The following is a 16,290-nucleotide window of genomic DNA, read 5'->3' as shown; positions in this document are numbered from 1 at the left end:
GGCATCTTGTAATGATGATGCGATTGTTATGGCATACTTGGAAGCCATTTTCTCAGCGCAGATACATGATTTGTTGCTAGTTCCTCAGGTCAGGGCCAATCTAATGCGGGGTATCAATGAGGCATGGATAACCTCCGAGTCACGCATTAGTACTATCAGATGGGTCCCACAGACTGATAAGATCGGTTCTCAAGCTACACTACGGAGTAGTTGGTCGAACAATATAGGTTTGGCATTTCGACTGTCAGAGTTATCTTGAGTAATGAGAGTCAAAAACTAGAAACACAACGAGGTAAGGACTGGACGGCCACTAGGTAGCCAGATTGTTGAATGTGTATTCAAGTTAATAGTCATCACCACGACTGATGACTTCCTTCCCACCGCTGTGGAGGAGAATCGTATGCTCGAACTGGGCCGTGTAGGATCCCTTCACGTCAACAAGCGGCGAATAGCATTCAACGATGCCGTTGTCGACCAGATTCTTCATCTGTGCAGTAAAGTCAATAACGTATACACAACGTTCTCTCAGTAGCTTACCCCAAGAAGATAGTTCTTCACCCCAAGACGCTCGAGATACCGGCGAGAAAAGACGATGCTGCCAAAATTGGCGTCGATGGTTTTGAGGAGAGACTTGGCCGAGGAAAGACGCAGATTGGCACCAGACATGTTCTCGTTTCTCCCGTAGCCGTAGACTCCAACCTACAGCAGCATTAATAAGATAGGTGTACTGAAGGGGAAAAGTTCTCTTGTGCCCTACATCATCGTCGAGGAATCCTCTGCCAGTACTTCCAAAAGTTTCAATGGCATATACTTCTCCCTCTTCCATCTTGTCCTGGTTATTGTTCTTGATAAAGGGGATCTGCTTCCCGCCGTGTATATGGTACCGGAGAATATCGTGGCCAGTGATGTTCCGGATAGCCTTGACCGGGAAGACTTTTCCGTCAATTTCGACTTCGTAGCTCTCCATCACCTCCTGGATAGCGGCGCCAATATCACTCATCCTTGCATCAACACCAGCATGCTACCTGTGCATCAGCATCACAGCATTCAGCTCAAAGATTTTGCGTGAACAGACATACCTTGATACCAGTATTTGTTGCCTCCCTCACTGCAGTAAGAAGATTATCGTACTTGTCGTCAAAAGCGACGGTAAATGCCGAATCAACAATGCGACCATTCACATGCACACCAAAGTCTACCTTGAGGACATCGCCCTTGTCCAGGACGACGTCTTTCTCACGTGGGTTTGGGGTCCAATGAGCGGCAATGTGATTCAAGCATAAGCCGGTGGGGAAGCCCATGCCGGCTTTGAAGAAGTCTCCAGGTTCAAGTCCCTGGTGGCCGGAAAGCGCACGAACACCATCTTCGATACCCTCGGCAATCGATAAGAGAGTTGCTCCCGGCTTGATAAGCTCTTTCTGCGCATATTGGCGGACCTGGCGGTGGATTTCGGCAGCCTGGCGGTAATCGGGGAGGAAGTCGTCGTCCCAGAGACGCGAGTTGTAGCGCGACTCTTCATCGGTCGTGCGCGACGTACAGTCATACGGCACGAGTTCTCCTACTGGATACTCTGAAGGGAACAGAGTCGAGACCAGCACACGCGGTGGGCTAGTTTGCTTGAGCTCAGTCGCCGAAAGGGTTCCCGATTTGGTCTTCTTCTTCTTCTTGCTGGACTTCTTGCGTTTCTTCTTCTTTTCTGTTATGGATACACCGTCAGTGGGGGGTTCACCTGACCGAGATCAGGGAAGTGGTTGATTGAGCTTACCAACATTGGGCGTCTCGGTCATCACCCCATTTTCTTCGGCATCCTCGTCGTCATCATCATCACCAATGACTCCGCGATCCAAATCGGCTGATCCCGAGCCATTTCGAGAGGTCTGAGGGTCGTGATTGGCTGGCTTGAGCTCATTGGAGCTGGAGGCTATCCGGGAAGGATAAATTAGAGTTGCTGACGGTTGTTGTTTGTGGGAGGGTAAAAGTCATACCATGAGGAGCCTGCCAATGTCCTTCAGGGGTCTTTGATCCCATGCTGTGGTTCCGAATCGCAGTGCTGACATGAACTGATGGCGACCTAACTCGACAATGTTGTCAGTTGTCAGAAAGAGCAGAAAGCGGGGATAAAATGTGGCTGATGGTTGCCTGACAATCCGTTGCCTAAAATGGTAAGGTTTGTGTGTTTTTGCTCTCGGATACAGATGGAGACATTTTATGCCGAGTACCTCCCTACATCTACGCTTCAAAGATTATTTACTCTGCAGCTAGCCTGCCACCACCACAATCATCTGCCTATTCTGTCACTACTGTCGACCTAGGAGATTTCATCTGTGGAGACTCTACAACGGCCTGTGCCTGCTCATTCTGGGTCAACCACTTGCCAGTCCTCACAGGTCCGAGTACCCTCTAGTCATACACCCTCGTGGTAGACGCTATGACGGACAGTAAATTGAGTATCGATGCAAGAGATTTGTCAGGATCCCTGGCCATCCCATCATCCTCGCAATTATTACTACTCTCTATGGGCTCTTCGATGAACGGCTAAGGTGCCAAATGTTTGCTTCCTCATCCCCACTCTTTTGCAGGCCCTTTGTTTCTGTCCTCTCCAAACAACGTCCTCTGTCAGACACGAGAAAAAAGAAAAAGGAAAAAGCAAAGAAAAAAAGCAAGGACAATATAGTCTGCGAAGCTGTTTCAAGGCATCTTGAGCCCGATTCATACGACAATCAACCCAGCAAATTATGAGGAATCGCCCCGGCCGAGATTTTAGACGTCTCGTCTCCCCCATTGCTGAAGCGCTTCGATGGACAGTTCGTCCGGACATCGCCGGATCATCCAGCTTGGATTGACCTGTCACTTTTCATTGGCCGTGCAATTTACTACTGCCAGCTGACAGGAGGAAAATAGTAATGTGGGGAACCAGCTCGACTCAGGTAGCCACAGTCTGCACGCAACAATCTGGCAGGGATCGCTGTGACTTACGAGAACCACGATGGACCAATAGCGTCAGCCTTCACAAGTACTTTCACTCGCCGGCCTCGCTCACTCTATGAATAATGGAGCGATCTGGCTCACGCTAATCCTGACATTCACAGCAGTTTGCATGAAGAGAGCAAGCCCCGATGGCACGGTCGTTCAGTCCACCAATGTGCAATAAACAACACTGGTAACTGCTGCAATTCAGACCTCGAGGAAGAACCTACCCGCTGCGGATGAAGCTCGCATAGAGCTACTTCTTTCCCCCGCCTTTACCGCATACTGATGCATCGAGGGGACAAATGAGGGTATGCTTGTGCTTCCTTTTCCCAGGTAGCAGACATGTCAATTTTTAAAATCAGTCGAGTCGCTCCTGAGGGTGGTCTCCGAGAAACGCCATCCGCTCAATCACAGAGCAACAAAGGTCCTCCTGAATGCAGATGGTAGGCGTTTTGCGCCACTGTCTCGAATCCCCTGTAATTCAGCCAGCCTGTTACCGGTGACGCCGTGGGAGAGGGTGGATCTGGACCGTCGTCCTACACCATGGTAGTGAGAAGCTCAGACTGATGTCGGGCGCTCCGTCCAGAGAATTTCATCCCAATGCACATTTGGTTACATGCCGTCCAGACGGTTGCTCTGCACAGTGCTCGCCGTGGCATACTGCGACGTAGCATACGAAAATCTTTCCCCCCTCATTCCCTATATGATTATTTAAGGAACCTATGCCCTCTCAAAATCGTCTCGCTGCTCTGGTCTGCAACATCTTTTTTCCTCTTACTCAATGGTTCTTTCCTTCTGATGCTGGTTTGAGTTGCCTTTTTTGTTGTTTTGCGAGTCGTCGTCGTGACTCGATCAAGACGACAGTTGATTACGACGCCCCTACTAGGCCCACAACCATTGTCCTCCCAGCTAGTAATTCAAAGCAATCATTATCTGCAGATTCTAATACCCCTCCACCTGTCGTCCACACTCGGGCTTGCCAAGGGTCAACAGATAACACCACCTCTACTATAGCCCCGGTCATCTTAACTACCATGGCAGCCACAGTTTCCTCTCCCTTGCCTCCTGGTTTGCTAGCTAGCAACAGACGTGTCTCGGGTCTCATGGACAGCGATGTCCTCTCAAACAATGGCGTCGCCCGTTCTGTCACTTCCCGTAGGGTGTCCTCCAGGAAGTTCAAGTCTGTCGAAACAACAGAGGTATCCAGTTTGGTACACTCCCTCAAACGTCGAAGTGGCGACGAGCTCGGCGCCGGTGCATCGTCCAAGCTGTTGAACCATACACATGACTCGGTTTTGGACTGGATCCGCTCCCAGCGGATGAGCCTGCTCCCCCCTGAAGGGAGTAGCTACGACAAGGTGCTATCATGGGCGCAGCTTTTTGTCGAGAGGCTGCACTCTTTCGACGAGGCGATTGAGGAGTTTGCCGGTGATAGCTACTTAGCTGCGCGGTTGGCTTACGGCTACTGTGCTCTGTTACTCGAGGTACAACCATTCATCCTACACAGATGACCTCACGAGGCTGACACTCTCGCAGCTAGGGCAGGAAAATGCGTCTGCGCTGATGGTTTCCTTTGGCTTTTTCTATAGCACTTCGATGAAGCTTGGAAACCTGCTTGAGCGGACGGAGCTGTTCAGCGTCTCCCAAGAAATCCGAGAGCAGCTGGTACTCGCTCTGGCGGACTTGGTCACACTGGTCGCCAGTGTGTCCATGCACTTTCACAAGGCGATTCTCGGTCTGACCACGGCATCGATCTCCATCGACCTTTACAAGACCTTCCCGGGCCAGATTCAGACATTCCGTGACCGATGCGAGAAGATTTCCGAGGCCATGTGGCGTCATCAACTCCTGAGGGAGAACTTGGACCTCGAAAAAGGTATATTCATCGCTTGGTCCATTGGATAGCCGCTGACCAGGTACAGTGTCTGATCCCAAGGCAATCAGGCTATGGCTGAGCCCCGAAGATCGTGTTCTCGGTAATGTCGCGGAGCAAAGTTCCCATCTGGCCCATGACCGGGAGGAAATGACCTGTCTTTGGATGGCACCTTACTTGGCGCGCTTTTTGAAGAGTCCGCTTAAAGCTCTTGCTATCGCTGGCAAGCCTGGTTCCGGACGAACCGTTTTGGCCTCTGTGATTGTTGATCAGCTGCAGCACACGATCGGGGGTGTTTCCTACGCCACATTGTTCGTTCCAATCAGTGAGTACTTCAGATAGTCCATTTTGTAAGCGACCTCCTAATTTTATCCGCAGATGCACGAGTGCCAGCAGAGGCAACACCGCGTGCGGTAGCCAGAAGCATTCTGTACCAGCTTTTCGATAAGCGCATCGGAAATGTGCAGTTGCTGCAGATCCTGAGTGTCGCCCACGAGCGCAGCAAGAAGGCCACTAATGAGCAGGATTATGACAGTCTTCTGTGGAATGCTTTGGAGGCGGCACTCAGCGTGGCTCTGCCTGGTGCCAAAGAGCTTGTCATTGTCGTTGATGGCGTTGACGAGGCATCCTGCAGTGAAACCGCCATGCTTAACCAGCTGGCCACAGCCACTGCTAAGGGGAGTAACGTGAAATTGATCACCCTTGGTGCACTCAAGCCTCCCACTGCGGCAGATCAAGCCTTTGTCCAGATCACCGAGGAACTCATCTTCGATGATATCGCCGCGGTTGTGCGGGATCTGTTACAGCAGAGTCGTGTCTTCTTGGGCATGTCTGAGCTAGATCAGGAGACCATCGTTGGCCGCATCACGGAAGCGTCCCAGGGCTCATTCCTCTGGGGGAAGCTCGCCACAAAACGGGTTCGCTACGAGGAGACTGAGGAGAGCCTCCACAAGGCCGTGGATGCCCTGTTGAGTGCCAAACTTACTCTTGCCGACTTTGTCCTCCAACTTCTGCAGGGACCCAACGTCACTGAGGATGCAAAGCACATGTTGCTCTGGCTTGTTACAGCCGACCGGCCGCTTCTTTTAAAAGAACTCGAGCTTTTGGCTTCTATACAGGTCGACAAGCTCACGGTGGCGGACCGTAAGCTGGACGTATTGCAAGTCTTGAAGCCGCTCAATGGTCTGGTATTCGTGCAAGATGGTCAGGTTTTTATTCGTCATGGCCTCTTCACAGCCTCCATTCTGGATATTTTTAGCAAAGGCAAACTAGTTTCGACCGTCAAAGACCACCACGCCGATCTCGTGACTCGCCTGTTGATCTACATCCGGGCAACGGTGACGCAGGAGAACGAACTCTCCCTTGTATCGCTGGACTGGCACGATACCGACCGCCTCATCAACAGAAATCCCCTGCTCGAATTCGCCGTGCGCTACTGGGTGCACCATGTTCGGCAAACCTCAGCGTTCACAGCCAAAGGTGAGGTTGCAGCAGCGAAGGAGTTTGCCAAGGTGCTACCGGCTTCGATCACGACCCTGCGACTTGAGAGCACGCTGTGGGAAAATGCACCTACACCCACGCTGCTGCTCTACTTGACCACTGTCACCAACATCTACCGCCAAATGCTGTCAGCGAATCATGTTGTAACTCTTCAGTCCATCATCTTCTTGGCTCTTTTGAACCAGCGCCTTGAGTATACCTCTGAAGCCATTCCTCTATTCTATGAAGCCGCCACGCTGAGCCGCACGCTTCTGACTTCACGCCATATCGTGACAATGCAAATGGCTAGGACCTTCGTCGAGTTGACCCAGCAGAGAACCACAAGCACCAAGACCGAGATTATGGTCAAGAGAGAAGAAGTCCTGTTGCTGTTGGTTGAGTGCTACAAGCGTCACTATGGAGAGCATTCTGAAACTGTGGTCACAGTCCTCAGGCAATTGATCGACCACTACACCCTGATCAAGGAAGAGGAGAAGGTCACGGAGATCACCGCTACAATTGCGTCCATTACCACCCACCATGATCGTCATGGTTCCAGTGGTGCTAACGGAGGGCTGGAGATTCATCTCAACAGGGGCATTGACAGAAAATCTGATATCAGTGTCGGGTTCTCGCTGGATTATGAAGAAGGCGACGAAGTCATCCAAGAATCTGAATCGTACGAAGTTGAGGAATGGATCAAAAAGGCCGAGATCTACGTGGCCGAAGGCAAGGTCGAACTCGCCGAGCGTACTTATGTCGAGATCTGGCAGCGGGTGAGCAGAGAGTACCGCACTCATTACTCTGCGTACTGGGAGGAGCGGAAGATGACCACTGTGCTGGCGTACTCCAAATTCCTCGTGTCTCAGAAGAGAGCATACGAGGCATCCTCTGTGTTGTCCAGTTTGTGGCAAGAGTATGAACAGGCAAGCATCTCGATCTCCGAAACTTCCGTGTCCTACTTCCAGGAAGTCGCCAAGATGATGAAGGTCGTTGGTATTTTAGACGTGGCTCTCTTGGTCTACAAGCGCTGCTCAAGATACTATGAGAGCGTCAATTCAACCCACAGCTCGACGTACAAGGAGATTCAGGAGAGCATCCGGACGACCTCGCAGGAGGTTGTCAAGTCCTTCAGTTCTTCGAGCACGGTCATATCGGAGACGACCATCGAGGAGATCTTCATCGGTGGCTCCAGCTCGACCGAGACCATTGAGGAGACTTCATTTACAGCTCTGCATCGGTCCCTTGAACTGTATATTTCGCAGCATCGCTGGCAAGATGCTACGCGCCTGCTCAAGAAGATCCTACGTCTTGTCTGGCCTTCTCTCTTTGCGCCATCGGTTCAGGACGTTACCCTCCCTGAGAAGCATGTCGATCATTGCGTGGAACTTGCTGCCCGTCTTGGTCTGTGCTATCATTCCCGGCGTCGCTTGGGCAAGGAAGAGGACATCCGCCTGAGGGTGTACCGAGCAGTCCGTGCCGAGAGGAAAGTGGAAGACAAGCTGCGTGAGCGCGCTACCACCGAATTGCTTCGTTTCTTCGAGCACACCTCGCAGACGGAGATGATCATCAACCTCCGACAGGAGATGCTGAGCGATTATATTGAAGCCTACGGGGCTGGGCATGAGCGTGTTATCAGGATTCTCTGGGTCCTAGCCGAGCTAACGCGTCCTCGTCCAATTTTCATCGAATATTACCAGCAAATAATCCGAGCGTTGAACAAGGACTCGCAGGTCTGCCATCCAGAGGCCATTGAGCCGATGGTCATTGTGGCCACCGAGCTGTGGAACCAAGGGCGCTATCTGGACGCCTTGGCCTACTACAAGGTCATTTTCAATACGTTCCTGACCCAGCCCAAGCTCGGTCCCAAGTTCCAGGTCCAGGAATTTGTGCAGGAGCTTTTCGAGCGCTACACGCGCTGCTTGCGCAGCGTCCACGCAGAGTTCACTGTGCTACACAAGGTCACTGTCGAATACCGAGCTCGGTGTACGGCAGTTTTCGGTGTGACTGCATCTATTACCATCCGAGCCACCCTGACTCTCGCGAAGCTCTGCCAGGAGTCTAAGCGCTTTTTGTCTGAAGCGGTCACTCTCTATGAGGAGCTTCTCAAGATCGAATCCGCGGAGCTGGACAGGGATGAGATTTCCGTGACACTGGAAAGCCTCTCTGAGGAACAAGCAGAGTCTTCTAGCTCTTCCGCTCACAGTGAACGGACTTTCAAGGTCATGCGGAAGCGCATCACCACCGTGCGTGAGATGCATGGATGGGCCCATGAGGAATCTCTGACTCGGATGAAAGAGATGATCACCATCTACACTGAGCGGAAGGAGACTGAAACTGTTGTGCGCGAACTCACCGAGGCGACCGTGCAAATCCTCATGTCCGAAACGTCTGCCACTCGCTTGATCGCTGCAGCCAGCACCATCGCGTCCTGCTATATTGAAGCGGGCCAGATCCAGAAAGCAGTCGAGCTCTCGCACGAGATTTATCGGCAGATTGTGATGAAAGAAGTCGTCAACGTGGAGACTGTCCAGTTTAATCTCTCCTCCAAGGAGCGCAAGAGTCTCACATTTTTGGCGCAGCTCGAGTATATTCTTCGACGCAACACTTCGGTCACGGTAACGGAGATTCTTGCCGCGTTGACCACGGAGTATGTCTACTTTGAGGAGTTCCGGCGCCTTATCACGTCCAAGAGCAGCTCCATCCAGACTCTCACTGTGTCTGCTGCTCGCCTGTACCACTTCCTGGTTGCTAATGGCCGGCAAGCTGCGGCGGCCCGGGTCTTTGATGATTTCTTCGGTTATTTCGCCGCCACGGAGGGCAAGCGTGTCGAGCTGACCGAGACGTCGCGCGTCAAGATCCTGGTCATTACTATCCTGGACCACTTCAGCACCCATCATTCGCACAACTTTGTCCGTTCCCTTGGCATTGCAAGCATCCATCGGGTGACGGAACTTCTCAAGGACCAGCGATATGAAGCGGCTTGTGATCTGGCGCTGGCCAGCTTTAAATACCTATCGGCTCACGATTCCTACCGGAGCCCTGCTGTCGTCAAGTTTGCCTTTATCTTGGGTATGACCATTTCCGGGCGCGATGTTGTCCACCGCCCCGACGACGCCATTCGCGAGAAGCTCCTGAGTGTGTCCGCAGTCATCATCCAGGACGCTCTCCGTGTCATCGACGGACTCAAGATCGACCTGTCGCAGATCGGCCTCCACCACCTGAACAACCTCATCGGCCTGCTGGGCGAGCAGCAAGACTACCAAACTCTGGCTTGGCTCCTGAACAAACTCTGGAACAGCCGCGAAGCTCAGCGTACCTGGAAGCCATATATCACGCTTGCGCTGGGCCGCCGCCTCGTCTTGGCCCGCTACCTCGTCGGCGACTCGATGGCGGCGCTGCGCTTGGCCGAGGACATTGTGTACAACTGCCGCCGCGTGCACGGTGCCTGCCACCCCGCTACACTGGATACCTCTGTCCTTTTGTCCCAGCTGTACATTGGCGTTGGCCTGCGGTACCAGTCCCACAAGAACGGACAGGAGATGGCCAACCGGTACTACAAGAAGAGCGCGGCGCTGCACGAGAACCTCCTGCGCATCTTCGGTGACCCCTCGTTTGCCGAACTGGAGTGCGGTCTCGACAACAGCATGAGCCTGGATGGCTCGACGTACGATCTTGACATGGGCGAGCCGGTCGGCCACGTTCCGGACGGCGAGAGTGTGCGTCGGCACATGTACCTGCTGAAACTTGCCGTGCAGCGGTTGGGTGATTGGCCCAAGGACTACAGCGAGTATGAGCGGCTCAATGCGGATCTCTTCCGGGAGTTTGCTTCTGATCTGAAGGGAGTGGAGGGAGTGGAGAAGTGGGATCTGAAGGCTTATGGGGCGGGCAAGGCAGAAGGGAATGCGGATGTGTTGGAGACTGAGTTCAAGGGGTGGGAGTTTTTGGAAGCGCCTGCGCCAGTGGAAGGGTAATCTTTCTTCTTTTGTAAGTTGAGTTGTAGTCTTCTTTGCCTTTGTATATGTCCTAAATTGCTTAATATGTTCTCAGATGCAATCAGTATTCAATTATAGTTATACAGCAGTTCTTCAATACTTCCTTCTATTCATGTAGATCTATGCATTGATGAAGGAATGAACTTGTTCTTGATGTTCTGGTAATGCTACTGGATACATGCTATGTCTACGTAGTGTATAACTGAATCACCTATCACATGATTGATGCCTTATATATTTCCCTTACCCTGCACAACCAGCTCACTGCAGGAACTGCCAATACATACAGCAGAAGACCCAAGAATCTGTCATTAATATGGACCCAACAAACGACCAAAAAGAAACACTCCATTCATTATGCGGCCGCAGAATCGTCCGAATTGGCAACCACCTCGTCATTAAGTCAGGCAATCTCCGCTCCCAGGAAGCCCAAACCCTCCGTTTCATCGCAGCAAACACCACAATCCCCGTCCCCAAAGTGCATGACATCCACTGGCAAGACGGCCAAATTGTGTCATTTGTAATGGACTACATGCCCGGCCAGCGCCTCGACGAAGCATGGGATACGTTAGATTCCACCCAGAAACTCTCTATAGCTGATGAGCTTCATTCCTACATCAACCAACTCCGCAGCCTGAAAGGCGAGTACATCGGGGCTATCGATCACGGCAAGGCGAAAATCGGACAGATCGACTCACTCGAAGGCGGCCCCTTTACTTCCGAGGAGGATTTTAATGAGTTCATCCTGAGTGATATCGTGCCCTCGGCGCCGGAACTACTGCGCCATTACGCTAGGTTTGCGCTTATGGATGGTCATAGCATTGTGTTTACGCATGGTGACCTCGCGCCGCGGAATATTCTGGTCGATGAGGGGCGTGTTACTGCGCTCTTGGATTGGGAGTATGCGGGGTGGTATCCGGAGTACTGGGAGTATGTTCAGGCTCTGAGGCAGCTGAGGCCGATGAAGGATTGGGACGAGTATTTGGCGAGGATTCTGCCTCCGAGGTATGAGGGAGTATATAGGCATGTCGTTTTTGGGGAGGATTTTGCGGCATTAGCTTTGCAGTATGGGTACCATGCAACGGTAGGATAAGGACGGATTCATTGCTATGCATGACTGAGTAGTTCAGTGAGCGGGATACAAGATTAGGGCTGACGCATAAGCACTACTGACCTGCCGATCCAGAGCTTAGTGGTGGAAAATCAACAAGAGTGTCTGTGATACTACGTAGTAAGCTGTAGATGTCAATCTAATACTCCAATCGGCCGGTCTAACCGATCTCATGGTGTTATATACAAGTAGTGCAGCCGTCGATGCGGGGAATCCATCCCATCCATCCTCCATCCTCTTCCCATACGGAGTAATACCATTACCATCACCATGAAACTCCACCATCTCTTGCTGTCAATCATCCTCACCACATCAACAGCCACAGCTTCAGCCACAGCTTCAGCTAAAGCTGAAAGTGAAGCAGACTACCTCATCATCGGCGGCGGCACAACCGGCCTCCTCCTCGCCAACCGCCTCTCCTCGAATCCCACAACCACCGTCCTGATCGTCGACCCCGGCAACGACACCCGCACCAACCCCAATGTCACCAATCCAACACAATGGCTCCGCAACGCCCACACAGAGATAGACTGGGCCTACCCCTCCACCCCGCAGTCTTACGCCCTCAACCGCACCCTCTCCTACACGGCTGGCCGCATCCTAGGCGGCACGAGCATGATCAACGGGATGACGTACCTGCGCGCTGACAAGCCCGAGATCGATGCGTGGGAGGCGCTAGGTGCTAAGGGGTGGAATTGGGGGAGTCTGTGGCCGTATTATTTGCGCACGGAGAAGTTTAGTCCGCCGTTAGCCTGGCAGATTGATGCTGGGGCGGATGATGTGTCTTCTTTTCATGGGAAAAGAGGGAGTGTGGATGTTTGTTTCTCGATGGAGTTGTCGACGGCGGGATTCTGGGAGAGGGTGAGGGATGCGTGGGGGCGTTTAGGGGTGAGATGGAATAAAGATCCGAATGGGGGGTCGGTTGAAGGGGTTTCGGTGTGGCCGCAGACGATTGATTGTCAGGAGGATGTGAGGTGTAGTTCTGCGAAAGCGTTTTATTATCCTGTTGATGGGAGGGAGAATCTGAGGGTCGTTCGGGGGACTGTCAGAAGGATTCTTTGGGCTGACAGTCGAGAAGGAGGGGATGTGGCGGTGGGAGTGGAATATCTGGATGAGAACGGGCAAATGCAGACTGCAATGACCCGCAAAGAAGTGATACTCTCAGCTGGGGCGCTGCGGACACCTCCCATCCTCGAAGCATCCGGTGTTGGCGACAAGGATCGACTCAGGGGACTCGGGATTGAGACGCGAATCGACCTCCCTGGTGTAGGAGAGAACCTGCAAGACCAGCCGAATGTGCCTCTGCTATACGCGGGCAATCTCAACATCTCAGGGACCTCGCCATATGCCACGTTTGTAACGGCATCACAGCTTTTCGGCGAGGACGTCGAGGATATAGCTGCGTATGTCTTCTCTTAAACGTTCCAACACACGCTGACACTGACAAACAGAGCAACACTCTCCTCCATCCCAACCTGGGCTGAATCACTCGCCTCATCATCCAAGAGCAACCTCAACAGAAGCGCAATACAGCACATCCTCATCCTCCAGCACGCCCTCATCTTCAAATCCAACGTCACCATCGCAGAAATCCTCACCTCCGCATCCGGAACAATCCTCCTTTCGGCCTTTTGGCTCCTCCTCCCTTTCTCCCGGGGCAGCGTGCACCTTTCCTCAACAGACGAAAAAGACATCAACGCACCCAGCATCGACCCGAACTTCTTCCAGGTGGACTTTGATCTACAGACCGAGATGGCGATAGGGAAACTCGCGCAGTCATTCTGGGAACAGGAGTCTGTAAAGAGTCTGAGCCCTGTTCCGATGCCCGGACGGGGGTTGGAGGGTAATGCAACAGACCCCCAATGGACGGCGTTTATTAAAGAGACTTGTGAGTTTGCATGCAACTGGCAGAAGAAAAGAAAAGTGCGTACTGATTGATTATGATTAGTTGGGCCGAATTACCACCCCGTCGGGACGGCGAGTATGATGGCTCGAGAGCTGGGGGGCGTCGTCGATTCAAGGCTCAAGGTCTACGGCACGGAGAATGTGAGGGTTGTCGATGCGTCGGTGATTCCGTTGCAGGTGAGTGGGCATCTCACGGCGACTTTGTATGCGATGGCCGAGCGGGCGGCGGATATTATTTTGAATGGGAGATAGTCGACAGCTTAAGAGATGAAAAGAAGAAGATGCATTCCCTAACTCCATCCAGGTATCCGTAATGTAACAAGCCTAGTAGATAAACACTTTTGACCTTTGACTCTGCGTAAATGCTATGCTCGCTGCGCTCGCGCGCGCTCTATACGGCCTGCAACATATCCAGCATCCCCTTGGTCTGACACGCCTGATGCGCCATTTCCACCTCCTCGCGCACCCGCCGATGCAGCCGCTCCACCATCTTGTCGATCTGCGCCGATTGCCCCAAATTCCCCGAGTAGATGTCCAACACGTTCATGGCGACCTCCACGCACAGCGTCACCAGCCGCGGCTCCGTGATGTTCTTGTGCACCCACTGCAGCACGGGCTGCAGCGTCTCCTCGTCGCGGCCCTGCAGCGCAGCCCGCAGCGCGGAGCGGTGCCGCAGCGCCGTGAACAGTGTCAGCTGCGCCGTCTTGTCGCTCGACGCCAGCACCTGGTCCAGCGCCGCCGAGTACCGCGCCTTGCGCAGGTCGTACTCCCACGCCTGCTCCTTCTTGCGCTTCTTCTTGTCCTGGCCCTCGATAACGATCTCCACGCCTTCGCCGATGAAATCCCGGCCGCGCAGCCGCTTCTCCCAGCCTGACCCGCGCAGTTTCTGCTGCTTCGCTACCTTCCGGTCGTGCTCTTCCAGCTTGCCTTCCAGCAACGCCTGCATCTCCTTGCGTCGTTCGCGCTCCCGGATCTTCTGCTGGCCCGACAGCCGGGTCTTGATGGATAACAGACCGGACTGCATGCCCACGGCAACGTGCTTGTCCTCCCGCGCGACACCAGACGTAATCACCCGCAGCGACAGGATCGGAGACGGGTACTTGGACCCAGAGACAACATTCCACCCAGTCGTCTCAAACACCTTCATGTGCCCGTCCAACGCACCACTGAGCAGCCTCTCCCCATTCGACGCCAACGCCAGCGCCGTCACCGTCTTCTGATGACTCTGAATCATATGCAGCGGCTTCCCCGCCACAATATCCAGCACCGCAATCTTATTCTCCGCCGAAGCCAACAGCGTCGTCCCCGTCGGCATAGGCAACACACTCTCAATCGGCGCCGCCATCTTAAACGTCATCACCGCCCTATTCTCCACGCGCGGATCCCAAAGCCTCACCGTCCGATCGTAACTCCCCGAGACCACCAAACCCGACGCCGCCAGCGAGCCAGGCATATACGCCCCGCTACGCACATAGTCCGTATGTCCCAGGAACGTCCGCGCGGCGCTCTCGCTCGGCAGATCCCACAGCCGCACGGTCCGGTCATCGCTGGCGCTGAGCACAGAGGTCGGATCGCTCGGCGAGAACTTGGTCACCCACACCGGCTGCCGGTGGTCCTTCCACGTCTTCAGGATCGCCCGCGACGCGACGTCGAAGACCTGCACGGTGCCTGTGTCGTCGCCCGCCACGACTACCCGGCCGTCCGGGCGAACGTCTGTCCCGCGTACGGTATCGTCGAAGCGGGTGATTGTGCGGAGGAGTTTGCGGGTGCGGATGGAGTAGATCTGCACGCGGGCGCCGGTCGTCACGGTGAAGACGTCGGGCGGCTGGGTGAGGGACGGGAAGGCGGAGGCGGACGAGGGAGCGGACGGCTGCGTGATGAGATTGATGGGACCGTTGGCGGGAGAGGGGATGAGGAGGGGATTCTTGAAGGTCTTCCAGTACTGCTGCTCGGGTGTCAAGCGGGTTGATGGCAGCGCAGGCAGCTTGACCTGCTGCAGGGGGAGGACGGGGGCAGCCATGGCTGCTTCCGTTGACTAATTATCGATCGGAACGATATCGATTATCAAGTGAGTTGAGAGAATATTCGTTCTCGGTGAGTGGCGTGGTGTGTTGGTTGAAGCCGTTGAATCTGGTGATCTTGAAGTTTTTTATCACATCAAAAAAGTAAAAAGTTCTATCGCAACGCCGATTGGCAGATACCGCTAGTAATTTATCTGTATTCATTGTGTATTGGGCGGTGTATCAATACATCTCCGGTATTTTATATTGCTTCTGCCTGAGGCATCAATGAAGCCCTAAATATCCAGATGCCACTATTTCTACACATAAAACACAACTATTGGAAGACTATTAATTCCTAGAGCTCCGAGCCAAGTGGATACTGCCTACCTAAATTCTGGTGACAATGCGGCAAATGGAAATTTTACACAAGATCTACAGCTCCAGACCACACCACTTTGCTAGAGAATGGACTATCCAGAGCACAATGATCTAGGACACTAGCAGATTGACTCTATTCAAGAAAGCTTAGAGGTAGATCAAGAAGCTAGTGAGTCAAGCTGCCTAAATGAGATGCTTGGCGCCAACTAGCTGCATTCTATTCAACAACAGTTGAACTCTCAAATTGCCATAAGCAGTAAGACAAATACAGTCAATACTGCAGAAGTGGCTTACTCGGCCAATGAGCCAGCTATGGAAATTATGGCAAATATCAGTTGGCTCAGCTGATCTGTGTGGTTCGGAAGACACCGGTTCAATGGGATATGACACGCGGCCCATATGGTCTGTCATTTCCTCTTCAAGGCGTCGTTTGCCTTCAATAGTAGATGCCGATCTAGGCGAGAAGCTGTACATGTCATTCTGTGGCTTGCGCACCTTCAATAGTGGCATATTCGCTGCCCAGCGTAGAATCGGCGTGAGGGTCAATAAGCCTATCTAGCTTCCAGAGAGCGAATA

General features: G+C 53.1%; 5 protein-coding genes across 5 annotated transcripts; 3 read left to right on the top strand and 2 right to left on the bottom strand.

Moving 5' to 3' along the window:
* Positions 1-343: 343 nt before the first annotated feature.
* ALT_4677 (methionine aminopeptidase 2-2) lies at positions 344-2,028 on the bottom strand (the record flags this gene model as incomplete). The annotated part of the gene is made up of 6 exons (XM_033556790.2): positions 344-487; positions 538-699; positions 758-1,021; positions 1,080-1,696; positions 1,766-1,921; positions 1,986-2,028. The coding sequence occupies 6 exons, from the start codon at positions 2,026-2,028 to the stop codon at positions 344-346; spliced, it is 1,386 nt and encodes a 461-aa protein (XP_033412681.1).
* A 1,976-nt stretch (positions 2,029-4,004) lies between these two features.
* On the top strand, positions 4,005-10,296 carry ALT_4676 (NACHT domain protein; the record flags this gene model as incomplete). Its single annotated transcript, XM_033556789.1, has 4 exons — positions 4,005-4,454; positions 4,507-4,846; positions 4,893-5,168; positions 5,222-10,296. 4 exons carry the CDS (start codon positions 4,005-4,007, stop codon positions 10,294-10,296), a joined length of 6,141 nt encoding a protein of 2,046 aa, XP_033412680.1.
* Positions 10,297-10,633: 337 nt separating this feature from the next.
* ALT_4675 (aminoglycoside phosphotransferase family protein) lies at positions 10,634-11,410 on the top strand (the record flags this gene model as incomplete). The annotated part of the gene is made up of 1 exon (XM_033556788.1): positions 10,634-11,410. One exon carries the CDS (start codon positions 10,634-10,636, stop codon positions 11,408-11,410), a length of 777 nt encoding a protein of 258 aa, XP_033412679.1.
* A 288-nt stretch (positions 11,411-11,698) lies between these two features.
* On the top strand, positions 11,699-13,585 carry ALT_4674 (GMC family oxidoreductase; the record flags this gene model as incomplete). Its single annotated transcript, XM_033556787.1, has 3 exons — positions 11,699-12,831; positions 12,880-13,316; positions 13,377-13,585. The coding sequence occupies 3 exons, from the start codon at positions 11,699-11,701 to the stop codon at positions 13,583-13,585; spliced, it is 1,779 nt and encodes a 592-aa protein (XP_033412678.1).
* A 139-nt stretch (positions 13,586-13,724) lies between these two features.
* ALT_4673 (snoRNA-binding rRNA-processing protein UTP15) lies at positions 13,725-15,353 on the bottom strand (the record flags this gene model as incomplete). The annotated part of the gene is made up of 1 exon (XM_033556786.1): positions 13,725-15,353. One exon carries the CDS (start codon positions 15,351-15,353, stop codon positions 13,725-13,727), a length of 1,629 nt encoding a protein of 542 aa, XP_033412677.1.
* Between the last annotated feature and the right edge of the window lie 937 nt (positions 15,354-16,290).

Source organism: Aspergillus lentulus, assembly GCF_001445615.1.
Source record: "Aspergillus lentulus DNA, contig: Alt08, strain: IFM 54703, whole genome shotgun sequence".
In the NCBI taxonomy this organism is placed as follows: domain Eukaryota; kingdom Fungi; phylum Ascomycota; class Eurotiomycetes; order Eurotiales; family Aspergillaceae; genus Aspergillus; species Aspergillus lentulus.
The sequence above is the reverse complement of the archived record's forward strand: the minus strand, read 5'-3'. Positions and strand labels throughout refer to the sequence as shown.